General features: G+C 42.3%; 2 protein-coding genes across 3 annotated transcripts in view; both read left to right on the forward strand.

Moving 5' to 3' along the window:
* On the forward strand, positions 1–13,737 carry bsg (basigin). 2 transcript variants are annotated; one of them, XM_024421339.2, is made up of 9 exons: positions 1–240; positions 6,738–7,088; positions 8,361–8,529; positions 9,273–9,361; positions 9,554–9,696; positions 9,955–10,228; positions 11,711–11,723; positions 12,301–12,366; positions 12,511–13,737. In XM_024421339.2, exons 1-8 carry the CDS (start codon positions 177–179, stop codon positions 12,353–12,355), a joined length of 1,158 nt encoding a protein of 385 aa, XP_024277107.1. In that variant the 5' UTR covers positions 1–176; the 3' UTR covers positions 12,356–12,366; positions 12,511–13,737. The 2 variants fall into 2 exon arrangements, with proteins under 2 accessions (XP_024277107.1, XP_024277106.1); XM_024421338.2 differs by having other exon boundaries at positions 5–240; positions 11,699–11,723.
* Positions 13,738–16,122: 2,385 nt separating this feature from the next.
* The window catches only part of LOC112250854 (potassium/sodium hyperpolarization-activated cyclic nucleotide-gated channel 2), a 75,741-nt gene continuing 67,946 nt past the window's right edge, over positions 16,123–23,917 (forward strand). The window contains exons 1-2 of the mRNA XM_024421340.2: positions 16,123–17,215; positions 22,644–23,067. Of these exons, the coding sequence (XP_024277108.1) occupies positions 16,329–17,215; positions 22,644–23,067 (1,311 nt within the window). The 5' untranslated portion in view covers positions 16,123–16,328. The remainder of the gene's footprint in view (positions 17,216–22,643; positions 23,068–23,917) is intronic.

Below are 23,917 nucleotides of genomic sequence, written 5' to 3' on the forward strand. Positions count from 1 at the left end.
ATCTATTTTGGTCACGCCCGAGCGTCATGTCATGTGTACGTGCTAGTTCACGACGTGACTGATTGAATTGAGGAACAAGTAGAGGACGACCAACTCGGTCGATGGTGGAGCAGCGCTAACGTATTACATTTTTTTTGTGAAAGTATATATCTGTGCTAGAAAAGGACATCGTCGAAATGAAATATCTGTGGGGTTTAAGTGCCCTCCTCTTGTGCTTGTACCGAGCCGATGCCCTGACAGGTAATATTTTTTAGCTTGCTTTCTAGCTAGTCAGACATCATACAGTCATTGAGTTAGACTAACTCGGTTGTGTGTGCGCCGTGCTAACTCACTGGCTTGATAGCAAACAAGCTAACGTTAGCGCTTTTCAATTATTGATTTGATATAGTGCTCTCGTAAACGTAGCTAAGACTTTTTTTTTTTTTTTTTTTTTTACAGTTGAATGTTTTCCCAACGTTTTTAAACCAGTCTTTGCCATCGAGCTACTTTAGAAAATGAACCAGTGGCTAGCTGGCTAGGAAGCATAACCTTATTTTGTAATGCGCTAGCTAAGTTGGCTAACGTTAGCTAGTATAATGGTCCCAGCGTTCCAAGCGTAGGAGCCATTGATCATTTCAGACTCTGCTTCTCCGTAGGGTTTTTAGCGGTTTGCCTTGTCCACTGTTGGCTCCATGTGAACTACAATTCCGACGCATTTAGAAACGTCTATCATCCCTTGCTAAAATGTTTTACAAACATATGCTGATATGCCACTTTCATATCAGCGAGGAAGACTTAAAAAAAATATATATACACTTAGCTACTGTAGCAGTTTTGCACAGATCCATATGCTGTGTGCCAGAAAACAAACAAATCAAAATTATTTATATAGCCCTAGTTACATCAGCTGATATATCAAAGTGCTGTACAGAAACCCAGCCTAAAACCCCAGCAAGCAATGCAGGTGTATAAGCACGGTGGCTAGGAAAAACTCCATAGAAAGGCTAAAACCTAGAGAGGAACCAGGCCAGTCCTCTTCTGGCTGTGCCGGGTGGAGATTATAAAATACCAACCGTACCATTATGATTGTTTACGATGAGCTGCACTGGGGTAGGAATGCAATGTGGAGCCGGTGTAAGATATAGGTCGGAAAACGCACCTCTTTGCAGGGATGGGCTATGCCACTGCCCCAAATTGTACTTTTATCCGTAACTGATATAGCAAGAATATTTAAATAATGCTTGTTTTCCTGTAAAACTGTCCTTCTCGTCCTCCTACTAGCTAGCGTTCTGGATGGTGTTAGCCAATCAGCTCCTTTGTTCTACGTTAAGTGACATTACACAATGGCTGCCGTGGCTACAGCTCGCTAGCATGAGAACAAGAAGTACACTTTACCAGAACTAAATACAGTTGGAGTCATACACTTAGGTTGGAGTCATTAAAACTTGTTTCTCAACCACTCCACAAATGTCTTGTCAACAAACTATAGTTTTGGCAAGTCATTTAGGACATCTACTTTGTGCATGACACAAGTCATTTTCCCAACAATTGTTTAGACAGGGAATTATAAGTGAAATAATCTATCACAATTCCAGTGGGTCAGAAGTTTACATACACTAAGTCGACAGTGCCTATAAACACCTGGGAAAATTCCAGAAAATGGCTTTAGAAGCTTCTGATAGGCTGATTGACATAATTTGAGTCATTTGGAGGTGTACCTGTGGATGTATTTCAAGGGCTACCTTCAATCTCTGTGCCTCTTTGCTTGACATCATGGGGAAATCAGCCAAGACCCCCAGAAAAAAAGATATCCACAAGTCTAGTTCATCCTTGGGAGCAATTTCCAAACGCCTGAAGGTACCACATTCATCTATACAAACAATAGTACGCAAGTATAAACACTATGGGACAACACAGCCATCATACCGCTCAGGAAGGAGACGCCTTCTGCCTCCTAGAGATGAACGTACATTGGTGCGAAATGTGCAAATCAACCCCAGAACAACAGCAAAGGACCTTGTGAAGTCCTATATCAACATAACCTGAAAGGCTGGTCAGCAAAGTAGCCACTGCTCAAAAAACACCATAAAGCCAGACCATGGTTTGCAACTGCACATGGGGACCAAGATACTTTTTGGAGGAATGTCCTCTGGTCTGCTGAAACAAAAATATAACTGCTTGGCCATAATGACCATTATGTTTGGAGGAAAAGGGGGGGGCTTGCAAGCTGAAGAACACCATCCCAACTGTGAAGCAAGGGGGGTAGCAGCGTCATGTTTTGGGGGTGCTTTGCTGCAGAAGGGACTGGTGCACTTGACAAAGTAGATGGCTTCATGAGGATGGAAAATTATGTGGATATATTGATATATGTAACATCTCAAGACATCAGTCAGGAAGTTAAAGCTTGCTCGCAAATGGGTCTTCCAAATGGACAATGACCCCAAGCCAAAGCTGTAGCAAAATGGCTTAAGGACAACAAAGTCAAGGTATTGGAGTGGCCACCACAAAGCCCCGACCTCAATCCTACAGAAAATTTGTGGGCAGAACTGAAAAAACATGTGCGAGCAAGGAGGCCTACAAACCTGACTCAGTTACACCAGCTCTGTCAGGAGGAATGGGCCAAAATTCAACCAATTTATTGTGGGAAGCTTGTGGAAGGCTACCTGACACGTTTGACCCAAGTTAAACAATTTAAAGGCAATGCTACCAAATACTAAGTGTATGTAAACTTCTGACCCACTGGGAATGTGATGAAAGAAATAAAACCAGAAATAAATCATTCTCTCTACAATTATTTTGACATTTCACATTCTTAAAATAAAGTGGTGATCTTAACTGACTTATTGCAGGGAAGTTTTACTAGGATTAAATGTCAGGAATTGTGAAACTGAGTTTAAATGTATTTGACTAAGGTGTATGAAAACTTCTGACTTCAACTGTATTTATATATTGTGGATAAAGGTACCGTAGCATATCCCATTCATGCATTAAGGTAAGTTTTCCGCCCCCAGTGCAGCTGACTGAAGTGTGTTTTCTAGCAACCATCCGATGAACTATACTTTGGCGACACTGTTCGATCACGCTAGATGACTTATTAGCATAGGTGGCCGTGTCTGTCTTCGGTAGCGCCAGCGCTGTAGTATGGGAACAGGATGGCAGTATGGGAACACTGACCCTTTAAAGGTATGTAGTATTTGAACCTTTTTGGTTTTTTGAACATGATTTCTCGCTGATATGAAAGATGGCTACTTTCCTTGTGTTTCCAAAATTTTACCGCAAGTGATGCATGCTAATATTAAGAACGAGCGTCTGGGCTTTTAACCAAACTCCGCCGGCAAGTAAATACTATGTTTAGTAGAGGCGCTAAAGGTAGTTAGCATCTATGAATGGCTTTACCAGGTAGTTAATTTAAACACAATGCGGTGATCAAAATCACTGCCTTGTAACGGTTAACGCTAGGTAAAATAGTTGATTTTGCAATTGGAACCTGCCATCATAAAAATAGTTTTATTAAATAACTTGTTTTAAATAGGCAAACTAGTGTCAACACTTACAGATGGAATCTACTAGGTAGCTAACTTGCTAATTTTTCATGTGATCCAAACCCACCTTTGGCCAAATATCATAGATGTTGGTTTATTTGTCATAAACCAGCCAATGCAGTTGCTTTTGGCTGGTTTATGAAGAAATAAACCAATATATATATTTTTTTAGTGTTGTATTTGGAAATTAGCAGACTAACCGGACACTTCAAGTCTCAGGTAGTTTTGTGTGAGAGCCAAAGCTTGTGCTTCTGGCTTGTTTTAGCTGCTGTCTTTAAACTGGTGTAAACCAGTTTGCCTGGCTGAATCATGAGACATTAACTAGCAGGTTAGCTGCTGTGTCCTAAATAAAGACATCCCTTTTTTTAAGTGGGCCTATATTTGACCTCTTCTATGGAGATTAATGGCATGCAGTTGAGGTACAACATGCTACCACATTTAAATTCACACCATTTTAAATGGATTACTAATATATGTGAATGTGTTACATGAAATGTGTCAAACAAGCAAGAAGCTTTGTTTACACGATTGTTGTGGGGGTTTGTTTTTAGTGGAGACTGCAACACATTTAGATTACCTTAATCTCATTATAACATTCCGTCACAACCACTGCCTTGTCTATTTAAGATTGTGCTGACTTTCTAAGCCTGGAAGAGCCTCAAGCCATGGCAGTATATATACATTACGCAACCTTGAGTACTTAATAAAGCATTGCATGCAGCGCATGATGCACTCATTGTTAATTTAGCCAATTCAGAGTGAGGGTCCAACATTGTATTAATTTATGTTCAGTGTCAAAGAAACAAGGCAGTATGTGGATTCATTATGATGATTTAATGTGTTTTGAACCAATTAATTACACTAAAACATTCTAAATAAGGAACGATGGGGATGATTTATAATCTTATTGAGAGTAGATTGCTAGCTCTCTTAATTTGGTGTGAAAAAGGCTCCATTTTAGGCCTAATGGTTTTGGTTAATCCTAAAAAATGTACCAAATGTTTGAAACTTGCCTCGTATTTTGCTTTTTAAAAAGCAGATTTTATAGAAAAGTCCTACACTGTAACCTGCCCTATTTGCTCCAAACAATTTAAATTGGTAAACCTAACAAAAAAACAATTGATTTTCGCCAGGACAGTCTGGGGAGACTGGACTTTGCATTGGGCCTTTGACTCTGCGAGGTCCTCCATTGACCCAGATATACAGAGTGGCATGAAAGCTTTAGAGGGCATGTCCCAGAGGACTCCAGATGCCTCTGAAGATACAGCACACAGGCAGTCCCCATGCGGGACGGGCAGTTTTCCGCTTTGGCAACTCCAGATCATTAATACAATTATATGTCTATTGCACTCCAGCTTCGTCTTGAGCAAAATGTTGGTTGGAGAAGTAGGTTATAGAAAGCAGGCAGACATTTTCCCTTCGGTTAAACGAGGTCATTTCCTATGCAAATGAGCGGAGTCATGAAGTACGATGGGCTCATAAAAGCCCATTGATTTATGTAACACAATATTAATACATATATGACTCAGATAAATCTTTATTGCTAGTAGCATTTGTTTCCCTGTCTGCCCCGAACAGTGTGTTCAGGATTCATGTTGGTTTGCTATTTTGATTGTGTGCCCATTTTCTGGGTGACCATTTTATGTCAGCATAATTGATCACTGGGTAGGCTAAATGCTGCATACAAACAACTGTAATGACTATGATCACTCTCTCTCACCTGTTGCAGGACATTTTTTGTGTTCATCTTTTATATTTTGCAGTCACATGCCTATCACACCTGCTTTTGAAATGTCCTATTTATCCCCAGCTAACATTCACACAAAATAGAAACCTAGTTGTTTACACTGAGTAGGTGGCCTGTGGAGCATGACCCTATGTAGTTAGTAAACTGTAGCACATTAACTTGACAACCATTCCAAGCAGTCAGGCTTCTGTCTTTTTGCTATGCTAGGCCAGTTAGGACTACATGTCGCCTACAGTACTGGTGAGTCAGTGATTTCAAGAGGGGTATACTGGAGCGGGCTTTTGGTCAGGTCTCTTTCCAAAATGTTTTTTTTTTGGGGGTGGAACTTGCTGGTGTGTTAAGTTTGATACAAGCTAGAGTAACAACTAATTTTAGTTATGACTTTCGTTCGGGCCTATGTGAAGTCACTATCTGCATTTACTTGGGTTTGTTTTGTACAGCATTTGCTATGAAGGTGACCTCTTTGTTATGGTTAAAAGGATCCTGCCAGCCTTAGCTAAAAGGTCACATGATTTTTAGAGCCAGAGGCAGCCGTGCCTCCAACCCCAATCCACTTCACAAGTTTGACTTTGGACATGTTAATGGGTACATACTGTCTCTGGTCTTTAGGGAGCCAACTATTCAGAAAATGTCCACCTACCACCATGCCTTGTCCTACTATGCAAAGATGCAATAAAGAAAGAGGGTGTGGCTCAGGCGTTGTCTGAACATGGTTGTCTTTGTTCAAGCGGCGTTACATAGGGATCCCTGAGTTTGTTCTGAAGCATTTCTCATCATTGATCTCCTGGGTTGTTTATTCAGGTGGGCCTGGATGTTGAAGGTATGCCAAGGTTTTGTTCTCCTGTGTTGATTTAAGATTGTTCCGTGGGCTTCGATAGAAATAACCCTACAGGGGGCTAACTCTACAGAGTGCGCCTCGAGCCGTGCAAATGTTATTCTTCTGTTGCTCCTCCTGGGTATTAAATCCTGTACAGAATGTCCTCAACGTCAGATCAGGTGTTTCGTTTAATAACTAAGCCCTGCACTTCTCAACACAATGACAAACGGACAGAGAATGTAATAGATTTACAGACACAATTTTGAATCATATCTGACATTTTAAATTTCATCCATCTGCTTAGTCCACTCGTGCGATGAATAACAAACATATTTTTACTTGTCCTTCATGAAATGTATGTTTTTATTAGTTGCTTTTGATTTTAATGCATGTCATTCAACTTGTCTATATCTGCAATGGGTCTGAGTATCAAGTACTCTAAAAAGCCATTTGGCATGAACTATTTTGGTTAATAATGATACTCAAACCCCTACTCTTCATGTGTTTGATTAATCTTTTGTTTCTTTCTTTTTTGCCTGCTTGCCTTTTCCATCGCATTTTACTTTCACCTCCATAAAATTGTCGGATTTGCTAAAAACCAATCTGAAACCAAATCAATGTAAACCACCCCTCCCCCACAATGGCCGTTCAGCTGGTTTTGTTAAGTCGCCCCTGTCCCAGATGAAACTGATAGAGGACATTGCAGAGCTGCACTGTGAGGTGACAGGGAACCCCATCCCAGAGGTGCAGTGGTGGTTCATAGAGGGCGAGGAGCCCGACGAGACAATGACCCAGCTGTTCGATGGGGCTCGGCGAGACCGTGTCGAGATCAACGCCACCTACATCCTGCACGCCACCAGCTCCATTCATCTCTTAAACCTCACGCTCGATGACTCCGGCACGTACGAGTGCCGCGCTTCCAACGACCCCGACCGCAACGAGCTGAAAAAGGCACCCAAAATCAAGTGGATCCGCTCACAGGCTAACGTTATAGTGTTTGAATGTGAGTGTTGGGAGGCCCTACGTACAGCCAGGCAGCGTCTCCCTGTAGAGGACAGTGAGGGGTCCAGCTCCTGTTCCCCACCTTCTCCTGCCCTCTCCCCTGTTTCACCCAGACTCCCCTACTCTCCCCTCACTGAGCTCCCATGATGTCCAGTAGTGGAGAGCCAACCTGACCACAAGGCGTGGCCGGGCCTCTCCTTAGACGTGTCCTACCTGCCGTAGCACTACCCTCAATCTGATGCCTTTTTTTTGCTGGGCCTATGTCAAATCCTTATTTTAAATGAATTAGGAAAATATTTCACATAATACTGGTCATAAGGTCTGAAACCTGCAAATGGCTACATCTAATTTTTGAATCATAAAATGTTCATTTTGTTTTTAAAAGGGTCAGATTATGGGTTGGTCAGCTTCTTGTTGGCTTCCATTTGGTCTATTTTGCTGTCTTGTCCAAGGTATAGAATGTGTAATTGATACTAACATATTGACACTGTCCTGTGGTGTTTACACTCTTTAGGCCTGACTAGGCTCTTTAGGAGTACTAAATCTATCGGAGACAGCAACCCAGCTTTCTGATTCTTAGCCATAGGGCATCTTTCCAGTATTTGTTTTATCTACCTGAATCAAACCAAAAGATCCTCTTATTTGTTCCTCTTCTCTGTTAGTGGAACACCAACCTACCATACCTTGCCGGTTGCTTCTTCTGCATGTGTTGATTACAAGCTCCTCTCCTCATGGTCTCCTAGATTAATTTCCCTGTGTAACCCCTCTTCTCTTGAACTCTTGGTTCAGCCCGAGCTCTCCATTTTTAGGTGTCTGCCCATGTGATCCGCCTCTTCTTGGAAGAGGCGCTGCCTTTTTATATTGTGCTGTTCTTGGCTTGAAATTAGATTTTGAAAGTAATAACATTTGACAAGCTAAGCTAGACCTTATCAGTTGTCACTATGAAGTTTAGGCTAAAGGATAGTAAGGCAATGTCAAGCACTGAACAGTCAAGGTTTGTGCTGCAACATGTTGTTATCAAGAGAGCCATTTATCCTGTAAACCCAATACATACGTACCTTTTAAGTTTGGATTAAATCCACTACTTGGATATAAAATATTTTTTTGTGTCTTTAGTTACCCTAAAGTATTTTAGCAATATCCTGTACGTGAAAAGACATGCAAGAATTAGTTACACTTGGCTTGTAGTCGTGGTACCGTTACTACGGTAATGATCCTACTAGAAGTGGTCATGTCAAAGGACGGCTTATTAATATGTTGACTTTGTCTACAGATCCCTTAATTGTGTCTTCACCTATGGAGGTGAACAACCAGACCTCTGCCATCCTCTCGTGCAACCTGACCAACCCCCCGTCCACAGTCAAAGGTCATTACTGGATGAGGAATGGCAATGTGATCGAGTCATCCAAGCAGGACTCTGCTGCTCTCTACACAGAGTACATGTAAGTGCCTGCCAGGCAGGCAGCGTGTGTTTGCATGTTTGAGCCACCAGATGGACGGGAATCCCTCTGAGCTATAGAACGATTTCCCGGAGCTGGGCTCGCTGATTTGAGATTCAGCTGTTGTCCTGAATCTAGCAGTCATTGCTTGTCATTATTAGCGACCATGCCTTTTTAATGTTTGGTCAGCAGGGAGGTAGGTCACAGATTTGACCGCACAGCAACATTGAATCGAAAACCACGCCAACCTTTCCTCCATGTATTTTCTACATGTTAGCTCTCCCTCATTCTATTGCTCACACACACATACCATCCATTAATGGTAACACTCCAGGCCCTGCTCAGGCATTCCCTGCCATTAATTAGCAGCGAGATGGACTGCAGCTTTGGTTGTAGCCTTGGCAGCAGCATGGATAAGCGCCCCCTAGCACTCCCATTCTTTCACTCTCATAATAACCATAATTCCCCATCAGACATAAAGAGCATGGAGGGTTCCAGTGCCGACACAAGTCGGAAGTAGAAGTGTTTGTAACAAGGAGAGAGGCAGTTTATTTTTATCTGGTTGCTTCTCATTCTCAACAGCAACAGGGAGACATTTGAAGTTCAGCCTGTTGGGGCAGCATCTTTTGTAGTGTGTTTTTACAGGCAAAGTGACTTCATGACTGGGATGTGTTTGAAGCCATTGAGTGAAGTCTGTAGGCCTGCGTTTCTCATCCTCAGGCCTTACGTTGTTTTTCCCCCATTAGCTTGGCTAAAATTGATTTCCATTCTGGTGGAGTATATGACTGCGTCTTCCTGTCTGATCCTGTGGTGAAGAAATCCATTGCAGTCAAAAGTAAGTAATGCGTTTGAACTTTTAAAGTGAAGTCTCTACTGACATTAGCTATGCCGATGAATGTTACTACCTTAGTGCGCTTTGAGTATCTGAAAGCTGTAATGGGCTTGTATAGCCAGTTTTAGACAACTGCAGGTGTTGGATGAATCGCGGCTATCTGATAAATACCTGCATCCGTGTGTTTGTCACTAGCTGCTATCCATGTCTCGGCCTACAAACGCTCTGAGCATGGAAACGAGCAGGACAAGGGTGTGCTGGTGTGTGTCAGTCATGGATATCCACTGCCTACTGACTGGAAGTGGTACAAACTGGAAGGAGAAGAAATGCTGAAGACGGTATGCGTTTACCGTCATTGATTCACCATTAGGCTTAACACGATGAGTTTCACTGAGCCAGAATAACCCCTGATGCTGAACTGAGTGAATGAAGTCACATGCTGCAGTTATTTTCCAATGTTAGGAATCGTTGACTAAATCAATATCTTGATTGAAGTCACAGTAATGCCACATGCACTAGTACTATCCAAAGAGGTCTCTGCCCTAGATAAGAGTTGAGTATTCAATTACTTTTTGCTCCCTATTTGTCATTCTCAGGCCATCACCAACGGTACTGACAGGTATGAGATCAAGAGCACCCCCAACAGGACCACACTGACCATCAATGACCTGGACATCGCCATGGACATGGGCGACTACATGTGCTACGGTGCCAGAGAAGTGGACTCAGCCTTCGACAAGATCCACCTGCGCGTCCGCAGCCGCCTGGCCGCCCTCTGGCCCTTCCTGGGTATCGTGGCCGAGGTCATCATCTTGGTCAGCATCATCTTCATCTACGAGAAGAGGAGAAAGCCTGATGAGATCAATGACGGTACGTAGAAATGCAGAAACAAAGTACTCTTGTTTTGCCATTCATGATTTCTGAAGTAGCATCCCTCGCTAAGTCCATATGATTTAGCTGTGAGTGTCTGCTGCCCTCCAGTGGCAGAACAGTCTTAGTTTCAGATGTACTGTCATTCTCCAAAGATTGCTGTGCATTAGCTGCCATTTTAATGATAACTCAACACGTTGTCTTTTCTTAATGGTTTGGATATAGCAGGTTTACTGTTATTTACTTGGTCTTCTTGATTTGCAATTTAAATATGTTTTTCACTTATGATTTTAGTCATTTCATTTGATCAAAAGCAATTGGTTTTCTATTAGAACACTTTTTTTTTCTTCTCCGTTTTGTATTTCTCTGTTCGCTGCTGCGTTTGCGTTTTGGTAAGTGATCAAAACTGCATGTCAGACGGAAGTGGTTGACCTGAGATGACCGTAACTGAGAAGCTATAGGAATGCACTGCGTTCACTTGTTAAGAATGTATCTAATAAGGAACTCTTCCACTGGCCTTGCATTCATATATTGGACCAATTTGGGCCAAATTTGAAATACATTTTCAGACTGCTAAAACTTAGCCACATTTTTATGCCCACCAATCAATGTGTTTTTGTCATGCCAGTAAAAGGGTCAAATAGCCCAAGTCATGTGATTTATGTGGAGATGGAAATTAGGCCTAATGTCATGGTTTGTAGTGTTGGAAACATCTAAGGGTTTAGGGTTTTAAAGGTACACACAGCAGTATGACATCACGGGGCAACTTCCTGCTTGCATACAGTTGTTGACGTCTGTAAGCAGGAAGTTGCTCTGGTTATGTCATATTTCTGTGTGTACCTTTTATAATATCTTGTCTTGCATGCCATCTGCATCTTGATCTCATGCATGACAAGTCATTTTCTTTTTTTATAATAGGGATCTCATTTCATTGATCTCATTCATTGCCTGAGGGCACCTATTCTTTGATTTTAACCGGTGACTGAACGGTTATGTCCAGACCTTTTAATCTGCAGTATACCTGTATGCTTTGTTTAGAACTGTTTTCGGTGTTGCATTGTCCCTTCAACTTTTCACTTGGTTATCCTGTTTGCGTTATTTTGAGATGTTCAGAACAGATTGATACCATATCTTCTAATCAGGAACATATAGTTGGGATACAGTGTAGGTAGATTTGTCATAACTGCAGTTTTCTTTTTAAATGAAATGATTAAGTTCAAGCGATGTAACTGTATTTGCTTATTGTAGATATAATTATGACAGTGTATGCTTGTTTTGCATAATTGACTGCAATCATTTGACAATGGCCTACTTAAAGAAATACTTGGAACTTTGTCACCATTTCTTTCATTGTCTGTGGAAAGAATTTTCTCCATGCCTTGCTCTCATTAGAATGTCTCCCTACCAGACAGTCTCTGACCAATTCAGCTGTTGACACATCTTTTCTCTTGTCCCTGTGCTGCTTTATAGATGAGGACTCAGGTTCTGCTCCCCTGTAAGTACACATTTTACACTGACATGTAAAAATTCAATACATTTCATTTCTCATGAAGAAAATATATAAATGGGCCTCCCGAGAGATGCAAGGGTCTACGGCACAGCATCGCAGTGCTAGAGGCGTCACTACAGACCTGGGTTCGATCCCATGCTGTCGCAGGTGACCGGTAGACCCATGAGGCGGCACAAAATTGACATAGCGTCGTCCGGGTTAGAGGAGGGTTTGGCCGGCCGACATGTCGTTGTCCCAGCGTGCTCTAGCGACTCCTGTGGCGGGCCGGGCACACGCAGGCCGACTTCGGTTGCTAGTTGTACGGTGTTTCCTCCGACACATTGGTGCGGCTGGCTTCGGGTTTAAGCGGGCAGTGTGTCAAGAAGCAGTGTGGCTTGGCAGGGCCGTGTTTCGGAGGACACATGGCTCTCGACCTTCGCCTCGCCCGAGTCAGTTCAGGAGTTGCAGCGATGGGACAAGGCTGTAACTACCAATTTGGATATCATGAAAAAGGGGTAGAAAAATGTTTTTAAAGATCTACATTGCTGTGTTTGTAAAGTTCTGGATGGAAAATGTCTTTCAGGAAAAGCAATGCTGCCACAAACCACAAGGATGTCAGGCAAAGGAACTCCAACTGAGAAGATGAGAGGTGTGTGAGGGCTTTTGAATCAACCCACTCGACTGGATGAGCCTATTTCAAATTCATTTATTCTGATTGCAAAATCAAAGCAGTAAACCTCCCGTAGAGGTTGAGCTCTCAATCTAATTGTCAGTCCCCTTTCTTTCCTGACAGATATCCTGATGACTATCTTCCAGGATGAAGAGCATTTGCTGAGCGTCACATAATCTAGTGCACCCTGCGAATTTTAAACAACTTTAAATTTAAATTCTTGAACGTTAATGTCTTGAGAAATGGGCTGAATTGTACTTCTATATTTCTCTCCATATTGTGCTTTCGGCTTAAGGCCATTGGCAAAAAAAAACATGTTTTTGCATGAGTTTTATTGCCGTTCTAGAAGTGTTTGTTCGTAGTGAAGTCCATTGTAAAAGTTTACGTGGGAATGATCTATTGGTGGTTTTTCTATTTGTGCTTATAGCTTCCTCCACTGTCCTTCACGTCTAAATATCTGCTCTTATATTTGCAAGCATGAACAGCCACCTGTTAAGCAACATGGATCTTACTACGATTGTGAAATGTTTGGACACTGACATGCTTTTGCCCCAGGCCCTATTACCACACCTGACTCCAATAATCAACTAATCATTGTCTTTAGAATGCAATTAGTTTAATCAGGTGTGTTTAGATATAGGGCTGGGGACAAATGACATGAATCAGGCCCCTGAACTGGAGAGGCCCATCCATGCATCCCTCACATAGTTGGCTGAGTTATAGGATACACCTTAACACAGTCCATTTGACTTCCTCCACTGTATTTGATTTTCCGCAGAGGAAGTTATAATACTGTAGGTAGTTCCTAAATTAAATGCAGCAGGTAGGATTATAATGCAATTTTGTCTGAGTTCCTGCTGTATTTAATACATGCACTGTTGAGATTTTAAAAGGCTAATCATTGCAAAATAAAATCCAAGCTTTTTGGAGTTTTACTACTATGTTAAGGTGTAGTTTTGAATTTTCTATGCTTTTGTTGCCATAGTCACATCCATAGTAATACTTCCTGAAAAAGGACCAAGTGTAAGAGATGGGTTTTCTGCTTCTGAACAACGACTAATACATTAATCAGAATGGAAGGCGATTTTTAAATAGCTTGTTTTCTTGAAGGGTACATGGAACCTAAACAGGATTGACACTATTGAAGCATTGTCCTTTTTCTAACCTCCACTTTGTAGACAACTCAGAAGCCACATGTTGCACTAACTTGATTTAGTATTGTGACTGGATGTGCACCGGTAGTTTAAGTACATGTGAAAATGACTGTCATTTATTTTGCTTAAAAGTAACTAATTAGATTTAACACAACTGTACCAATTTGCACAATCTCAATAAAGTGATCTGATTTAAGAGATGTGGTCTGTCTGTTACTGCTTGAATAAGATGGACATTTTGGTTTATTTCCTCTGGGCAATAAAATGCTATAGGTCATCCCACACAAAGCTATGAAGTTACTGTTAAGTGCCCTGGATAGTTGTTGGCGATGGGTTTGTAGAAAAAAAGTTGTTGGTCCTCTGGTAAATGGCGTGACTTGAAGCTGGCATACATACAGGAGTTACCCAATGGTAAAGGAGTAGTCTTGGAAATTCCAGACCTATGACAACATTACATACAGTTGTGGCCAAAAGTTTTGAGAATGACACAAATATACATTTTCAGCCTGCTGCCTCAGTTTGTATGATGGAAATGTGCATATACTCCAGAATGTTATGAAGAGTGATCAGATGAATTGCAATTAATTACAAAGTCCCTCTTTGCCATGCAAATGAACTGAATCCCCAAAAAACATTTCCACTGCATTTCAGCCCTTCCACAAAAGGACAAGCTGACATCATGTCAGTGATTCTCTCATTAACACTGGTGTGAGTGTTGATAAGGGTGGAGATCACTCTGTCATGCTGATTGAGTTTGAATAACAGACTGAAAGCTTCAAAAGGAGGGTGGTGCTTGGAGTCATTGTTCTTCCTCTGTCAACCATGGTTGCCTGCAAGGAAACACGTGCCGTCAATGCTTTGCACAAAAAGCGCTTCACAGGCAAGGATATTGCTGCCAGTAAGATTGCACCTAAATCAACCATTTATCGGATCATCAAGAACTTCAAGGAGAGCGGTTCAATTGTGAAGGCTTCAGGGGGCCCAAGAAAGTCCAGCAAGTGCCAGGACTGACTCCTGAAGTTGATTCAGCTGCGGGATCGGGGCACCACCAGTACAGAGCTTGCTCAGGGATGGCAGCAGGCAGGTGTGAGTGCATCTGCACACACAGTGAGGTGAAGACTTTGAGAATGGCCTGGTGTCAAGAAGGGCAGCAAAGAAGCCACTACTCTCCAGGAAAAGCATCAGGGACCGATTGATATTCCGCAAAAGGTACAGGGATTGGACTGAGGACTGGGGTAAAGTCATTTTCTCTGCTGAATCCCCTTCCCGATTGTTTGGGGCATCTGGAAAAAAGTTTGTCTGGAGAAGACGTGGTGAGCGCTACCATCAGTCCTGTGTCATGCCAACAGTAAAGCATCCTGAGACCTTTCATGTGTGGGGTTGCTTCTCAGCCAAAGGCTCACTCACAATTTGCGTAAGAACACAGCCATGAATAAAGAATGGTACCAACACATCCTCCAAGAGCAACTTCTCCCAACCACCCAGGAACAGTTTGGTGACGAACAATGCCTTTTCCAGCATGAATGGAGCACCTTGCCTTAAGGCAAAAGTGATAACTAAGTCGCTCTGGGAACAAAACATCAATATTTTGGGTCCATGGCCAGGAAACTCCCCAGACCATAATCCCATTGAGAATTTATGGTCAATCCTCAAGAGGCGGGTGGACAAACAAAAACCCATGAATTCTGACAATCTCCAAGCATTGATTATGCAAGAATGGGCTGCCATCAGTCAGGATGTGGCCCAGAAGTTAATTGACAGCATGCCAGGGCAGATTGCAGAGGTCTTGAAAAAGAAGGGTCAACACTGCAAATATTGACTCTGCATCGACTTCATGTAATTGTCAATAAAAGCCTTTGACATTTATGAAATGCTTGTAATTATACTTCAGTATTCCATAGTAACATCTGACAAAACTATCTAAAACACTGAGGCAGCTAACTTTGTGAAAATTAATATTTGTCATTCTCAACTTTTGGCCACGACTGTATACTGGAACATTGCTAATGTTGTGGGAGGCAATTTATCTACTTAGGTCCTAGGGAGACTAGTAAATGAGTGGACTAAAAGTCTGATTTCATAGTCCAAACCGACATAGACTCACTGTACAATATTACATCAGTAGGCCTACACATCCAAATCATTCTGAGAAGATTCGACACCAGAGGGTGCCATTTAATCATCAGTGGAGGAACCATTGTGATTCTATGTGGCATGGTTGACGTAGCCTATCAAGGTGTCTTGAATAAATCGACATCTGGACTGGTGAATATTGTAGCCTATATTGGCACATATTCCATTTCTCAGGTGAAGTAATCCACCAGTATTATTTGGGGATTACACATGCGTCCTATGCATAAAATTGAGTAAATTTGCCAATGTGCTTATCGATTGACCTTTCAAGGCTACTATACCATTTGAATGTTTCACAAACTATTTGTATTGAAAATACAATATTCAAAACAGATATATAACATATTTCACCCTTGTATTACTTTTTTCCCCCATCTTTCTTTGGTCCACCATGCTGTCATCTCACATTGGAAACTTCCCTTGGATGTCATTCGTGAGGAGGAGAGGAGGGCTCTGAGGTTATAGGTAATAGGACGGGCTCTCCGTTTCACTGTGACATGAAACGAGTAGCCTGATTGCAGCCATAGCAACGCCACTGGTGCTGTATCCTAAAGTGGTTTCCACTGGATACAATAGGCTGGGGCTGCTTTGAACTCGTCGCCGCCCAGCCACGCAAAGGTTCCGAAGGCGCGCACTCTATTCCCTGGCGCTGTCATGGACGAGGCTGAGGATGGAGAAGATGAGTCCAAATTCCAGCAGCCTTTATTGTGCGGAACCGGCTCCGTTGGTGGCGGAGGCGATAGGAACGGTCTAAGTTTGAAGATGAAGCAATTTACGCCAGGAGGGGGAGCATCATCAACAGCGCGCAAGAACTCCAACAATGAGCTGTGGTTCATGCAAGGCGAAGAGTCCGCACCTTGTGCTCCTACAGGCGCCACAAGCTGTGCTCTGTTATGCCAGGGAGATGCTACTGCCCGTGGCGGCTCATACTATAGGGCTGGAGGGGACTTAGCCCCAGGGTCAGCGGTAACTGGGTTGGCTACTTGTTGGACAGGTGAAGGCACTACCGGTGTGATATGCAACAACAACGGAGATTGCAGAAGGGACCCCAACATTTCAGGGAGCCTGTCCTCCATCGTCTCTAGGCAGGAGAAACAGACCGGTGGAATAGTTGCAGCGGACAACGGGAAAAGGCCAACTAGATGTAATTCCAGAGTCGCCAGCATGGACGGTTCGATCACCTCAGTACAGGGGCAAGGGCCCGAGGTGGCCGGGGCCACAACTACTGGCAATGAGAAAAAGGACTCCAGAGTTTCCTTCTCAAGTGCCCCTAATAGAAAAGCATCGTCCTCTGTGCAGAACCAACAGAACAGGAATTCTCTCGCATTTTTTAAATCTGAGGATGGACCCCAGATTGTGCCAGATGATGGGGAACCGCAGGACAATCGGACTTATATGCAGCGCCAATTTAGTTCCATGCTTCAGCCTGGAGTTAATAAATTTTCCCTGCGTATGTTTGGGAGCCAAAAAGCGGTGGAAAAGGAACAGGAGCGCGTCCAATCGGCCGGTAATTGGATTATTCATCCATACAGCGATTTCAGGTATGGGTTGAGTGAAGTGCCACTCTGAGGTGGGCGCAAATTGTTAATGTGATCTATGTGCTAAACAATTTACCCAATAAGTAACTTGAATATAAATTAACATAACCAATTTGATATTAAGCATTGGAAGTAGTTTATGAGTTGTTAAATTATAAGATTTGTTGACATCCATTTTGATGTTTGCTGTCAGTGCGGTCTGCTGCTTTTCATGAGTAATGCATTGCCACTAAATGCCAAATTAGGCAACATATATTGGGATAACAACACCGAATCCAAAAGCTGAAAAGGTATGTTGCACATTCTCATCATTGCGCAGTTTTGATTTATTGGGGTCGAAAGACCTATTCCATGGAAAATACTTGATTTAGGGATGAGAGTTGCGTTGCTGAAACCTCTGTAGTGTAAAGGAAAGGCCTATTTATGTCTCTCGATTTACAGTGAGGACGCGTGTGTAAAACAGCTGAGCACAAAGGCCTTGTTGTTGGTGAAGTTACTTGGCAAACATATACCGCATGAAATCAATCTAAAACACCCACGCAGTTGATCAAATGTGTCCCAGGTTATCACCTTTATGAAATGCTACATGCGCTTTTTATTAAGCTCTTAATGGTAGCCTATTATAAAGCGTTTTTCTCAGATTCCCTAATAGTATAGTCATATTTCAAGCAGGGATGGGCAACTTTGATGGGGGTGGGGGCCACAAAAAAAAATCTGAGCTCATCATGAGAAATGTTTGCTGTTTTTAAAATGATATCTGAGTGAGACTAACAAAATCAATGGTGATTAATTCGACGATGATAACAAGCTTAGATAGCTGGCTTCTAAATTAATTTAGCAATATTTGTTTGTTTTTTAGCTGACATGGGCTAATTGACTGACTGTAAAAACTGCCGATGCACAGCCAAATCTCTGAATTGCACCTTGTGTAGTTTACTACTCGAAATCGCAACAGTAAATTGAGACACTGACTGAGTTCTTAAAATATACACATATATATATACACACAAGGGTTTCTTAATTTTGACTATTCTACATTGTATAATAGTGAAGACATCAAAACTATGAAATAACACATGGAATCATGTAGCATCCAAAAAAAGCTTTTAAACAAATCAAAATATATTTGAGATTCTTCAAAGAAGCCACCCATTGCCTTGATGACAGCTTTGCACACACTTGGCATTCTCTCAACCAGCTTCACCTGGAATGCTTTTTTCAACAGACTTGAAGGAGTTCCCACATATTAACAGCACTTGTTGGCTGTTACTTGGTGTCCTTTAGTGGTTTCTTTGCAGCAATTCGACCATGAAAACCGGATTCACTCAGTCTCCTCTGAACAGTTGATGTTGAGATGTCTGTTACTTGAACTCTGTGAAGCATTTATTTGGTCTGTAATTTCTGAGTCTGGTAACTCGAATGAACTTATCCTCTGCAGCAAAGCTAACTCTGGGTCTTCCTTTCCTGTGGCGGTCCTCGTGAGAGACAGTTTCATCATAGCACTTGATGGTTTTTGCAACTGCTCTTGTGGCCTGATTGACTGACCTTCATGTCTTAAAGCAGGGGTGGGCAACTCCAGTCCTCGAGGGCCTGATTGGTGTCACACTTTTCTCCATCCCTAGCAAACACAGCTGATTAATCAAATTGCATTCTAAACTGAAGGTCATGATTAGGTGATTATTGGAGTCAGGTGTGTTAGATGTGGTTGGGGCAAAACATTGACACCAATCAGGACCTTGAGGACTGGAATTGCCCAGACCTGTCTTAAAGTAATGAGGGTGTTGCTTATTTGAGCTGTTCTTGACCTAATATGGACTTGGTCTTTTACCACATCTTCTATATACCACCCAGAATATCTATACCACATCTTCTGTATACCACCCAGAATATCTATACCACATCTTCTGTATACCACCCAGAATATCTATACCACATCTTCTGTATACCACCCAGAAGATCTATACCACATCTTCTGTATACCACCCCTACCTTGTCACAACACAACTGATTTGCTAAAACGCAATAAGAAGGAAAGAAATTCCACAAATTAACTTTTAACAAGGCACACCTGTTAATTGAAATGCATTCCAGGTGACTACCTCAAGAAGCTGGTTGAGAGAATGCCAAGAGTGTGCAAAGCTGTCATCAAGGCAAATGGTGGCTACTTGGAAGAATCTCAAATATAAAATATAACTTGATTTGTTTAACACTTTTTTTGGTTACTACATGATTCTGTATGTGCTATTTCATGTCTTCCCTATTATTCTACAATAATAGTAAAAGATAAAGAAAAACCCTTGAATGAGTAGGTATGTCCAAACTTTTGACTGGTACTGTATATATTTTTTGGGGGGGTTGGGGGGACTGATCCGAGGGCCTTCAAAAAGGGGTGTGTGGGCCACCAGTTGCCCATCCCTGGATTACATTATCATACACAGACATCTGATATTGTTTTGTCACATAACTTGGTCAAACATGTTTCATATTTATTTTGTCAATGCTTATTCATAAAATATGAATGTTACATGAATGGAACCATGCATGACTCTTGACAGGATATTATTCCATGCAAATATATTCATATTAGATTTCATATTGAAAATTGTTATGGGTAGGTGTCGGTGTTAATTTAATACTCTGTAATTAAAATCGGGAACAATTTCTTTCATGAATGCAAAATCAGCTTGAGCTATCTCACTGTAGCTGCTTCGTCCCTATCCCTCACTATTCTCCTCCCATTTCCTCACATCGCTCCACAATAGATTCCCATAAACATTTAGGCTTTCCCCCGAAATCAGACGCTTCGGTCTAAGACAGACTCTCCCTCGTATGGTGACAGCTATTTTAAGCCGACTGATAATCAACTTCATTACGTGCATGTGTAATTATAAGAGGCACCATGATTTTTTTATTAAGTCAATTCCAGGTCTTGATGTCAAGAAAGAGTCACGGTATCATCTCTCTTCTAGGGTTAAGGTTGGAGTGGTTTTTAAAGTGAATGATGAATTGTGTTATTAAGCAGCACCCCGTCCCATTGCTCCCTCTTTCCGAAACATTACCTTTTAGAGAAACAAACAGGGACGTACACTGACCCATTACTCAGTAATACAAATGTAAAGTAGTACTGTTATGTATGTTTGTTAGGTAGCCTTCAGTGTGCAGGTTAGGTTCACATAGGGTGAGATACGCTACATGACCAAAAGTATATGGAGACCTGCTCGTCGAACATCTCATTCCAAAATCATGGGCATTAATATGGAGTTGATCCTGCCTTTGCTGCTATAACAGCCTCCATTCTTCTGGGAAGGCTTTCCACTAGATGTTGGAATATTGCTGCGGGGACAAGCTTCCATTCAGCCGCAAGACTATTAGTGAGGTCGGGCACTGATGTTGGGCGATTAGGCCTGGCTCGCAATTGGCGTTCCAATTCATCCCAAAGGTGTTCGACGGGATTTAGGTCAGGGCTCTGTGCAAGCCAGTCAAGTTCTTCCACACGGATCTCAACAAACCATTTCTGTATGGACCTCGCTTTGGGCATGGGGGAATTGTCATGCTGAAACAGGACACAAATGGCTTCACCAAACTGTTGCCACAAAGTTGGAAGCACAGAATCATCTAGAATGTTATTGTATGCTATAGCGTTAAGATTTCATTTCACTGGAACTAAGGGGCCTTTCCCGAACCATAAAAAACAGCCCGGCATTCAAAACTGTCAACATGACAGCATACTGTCACATACTGTGCGTTTAGACAGAGAGCGATTTTTAGGCCTATTTCACAACCAATAACTTCTCCGATACAGTAAATTTGAGCAATTTGCAAACTTCACGGCAACATTTAGCGAATTTTTGTTATGTAGCCTACTGTAGCAATTTCTCGTTGGAAGGATGATCACTCACTCAGTGGAGTCATCGATGTCCGTTTCTGATCAGGCAGGATCAGTCAATCAAGACATGACTCAGCATCGCACCTATCAGTTACACTCTTTCCAAGCATTACCTTGGGTTGATTAGACAGCATTATTGATAGCCACTGATATTACACTAGGTGCACAATTCAATATGTATTTTCAGTTGAGCTCTTCAATATTAATCAATCTCTTACCTCACACATGTTATTGTCAAGTGTAACATTCCATTTGCAAAATTCCATAAACTTGTAGTGTAACTATCTTACATAACCTGGCAGTCACAATAATTCAAATATACCGATATAGGCCTACTATTCTGGTTTCACCTATGCCACCCTTTGTCCTTGTAGCAAGGATTTAGAATCAATTCACCATCCAGCTGTACCCTCATATTACCCTCTTCCCCCATCGCCTCCCCTCCTGTCCTTGACATGACCTTGTCATGCATGAGCAGGAGGATGGACTTGATTTCTGACAGGTTGCAGGGATATGACTGTTGATTGTTAACTGTTTTGCGGTAGGCTATGCCACCAGCCAGTTGTGTGTGTGTGTGTGTGTGAGCTTGCATGCACATGTTTGCTTGACTCTGTGCGTGTGTGTGTTATTGTCAGTGTGCCCCTGTCTGACAGAGGGTGTTGTGAGATGTGGACAGTAGAGAGCAGGCTGCAGTAAGTCGAGAGGGTACTTGTCAGAGTGATAAAGCAACATCAGCGACTTTTAGTGATTAGAGGGAAAAAATCCATACAGTTACATATCGTGATATTATTTTTGGATGATACTATATTGATATTTGTCTCCGAGTATCGTTTATTTATTTGTGCCACTGTAGGTAGCATCAGCTTGTACTAGTCAGCTGTACCTGCATCCAAACACCAGTACTTTTCCTTCATAGCTTGTTCTCCATCTTAAAAAAAAAATAGGGAGCCAATTTCTTTTCAGCACTTATATTTCCCGGACTGATCATAACTCATTTTCTCACTCTCTCTCTTGTCTCTGCAGCAGACATATAGTGAGAATACGTTTGGAACATCAAATCGCAATAAATGTAGAATGGTGGGAGTCGTGAGAATCGCAGTACATATCTTATCAGCTCCTCGGTATAGTGATAATGAATTGCGACGTTCCTGGCCATTCCCTACTACTTGCATGTGATATGCACAGCAAACAGAAAATAAGAACATTTGCTCATAATGAAAACAGTGATACTACAGTTTCTACTTGAACTAGTACTCATCATACCCTAGTCACTTACTGTACTGTTATTGTAGTATTCTTACTAAGTAAAAGCACCTGTCAATTGGTCCCGCATAGATTATGTGATGACAGGAAGCCCTGTCTCCGAGGATCTTCCCTCGCGACAAGACCATTCCCCAAAGGATTTAATAAAATGTTATATTGCATTCTTTGTTTTTAATTTAGTTAAGCCTGTACTCGATTGAACAGGAGTTGAAGTTCAGGTGTCTCGAGTTCTTCCACCATAACTGTCTCTCAGTCCCCTAACCTCCTTCTCCTGCCCTCTAGGTTCTACTGGGATTTCACCATGCTGATGTTCATGGTGGGCAACCTCATCATCATCCCCGTTGGGATCACCTTCTTCAAGGACGAGACCACCGCGCCCTGGATCATCTTCAACGTGGTCTCTGACACCTTCTTCCTCATGGACCTGGTCCTCAACTTCCGCACAGGCATTGTATTTGAGGACAACACCGAGATCATCCTGGACCCCAGGAAGATCAAGAGGACGTACCTGAAGACCTGGTTCTTGGTGGACTTTGTCTCCTCCATCCCTGTGGATTATATCTTCCTGATCGTTGAGAAGGGGATCGACTCTGAGTTGTATAAGACGGCCAGAGCCCTGAGGATCCTACGCTTTACCAAGATCCTCAGTCTGCTGAGGCTGCTCAGGCTGTCCAGGCTAATCCGCTACATCCACCAATGGGAAGAGGTAAACTGGGCTCTAGAACTTACTTTGACCTAACATAGCAGGCGTGAAAGAAATGCCTGAAACTAGATCTCCTACATACTGGTCTTGAGGAGAAGAAAAATAACTGGGGAGGTTCTCTTCTGCACTGTTCAACTAATCCATTAAATGTGGAGGAGGTTGTTGATGACTCGGCAGAGTCTAACTTTGACCAGTGGAGGAGATGGGATTGGCAATGTGTTTCTAGAATTTACAATGAGAGGCTACACACTATGGGTTAAGTACTTGCATCGACCAATGGAAAGAGGGGGTAGGCCGCAATAATACCCCTATGATACAAAGGCAGCAGTAGAAAGAATAAGCTCTTTTAGTTTGTCAAATCAGGGCAAGTACAGAAGGGAGTCAGATATGAACATCATCAGCCCAACCTACTTCAGAGTAATGTCCTTCCAATAATAGGTTAGTCTCATACTATTATAGGCCTTCAACACTGTTTTCTCTCTGTATCTGTAGTGATATACATCAGCAGGATGCTGAGATTCACAGCTTTGCCTTCTCAGTGACTGTGTTGGCCAGTTAGCCTCATCATCACAACCTTGGCTGTGGTGTGCAGCCAATCACAGTGGCCTGTTTTACCCTGATGTGACTGGATGTGTAAAGCTGTGCTGGCCAAACAGAGGGGAGGATGGCCATACATACATTTATGCCCCTTCTGTGCTAGCTAAGATATTCCAGAAGAGGCTCTGAGCTGACCCAAGTCTGATGACTCATTTGTGTGTGTTCTGTACTCTACTTAATGGGACAATTATTTTCTTGATTCCAGAGTGGTAATTTGAGCCAGACACAACCCCCTAATTATTGAATCAACCCCTTG

This window comes from Oncorhynchus tshawytscha, linkage group LG05, assembly GCF_018296145.1.
Source record: "Oncorhynchus tshawytscha isolate Ot180627B linkage group LG05, Otsh_v2.0, whole genome shotgun sequence".
In the NCBI taxonomy this organism is placed as follows: domain Eukaryota; kingdom Metazoa; phylum Chordata; class Actinopteri; order Salmoniformes; family Salmonidae; genus Oncorhynchus; species Oncorhynchus tshawytscha.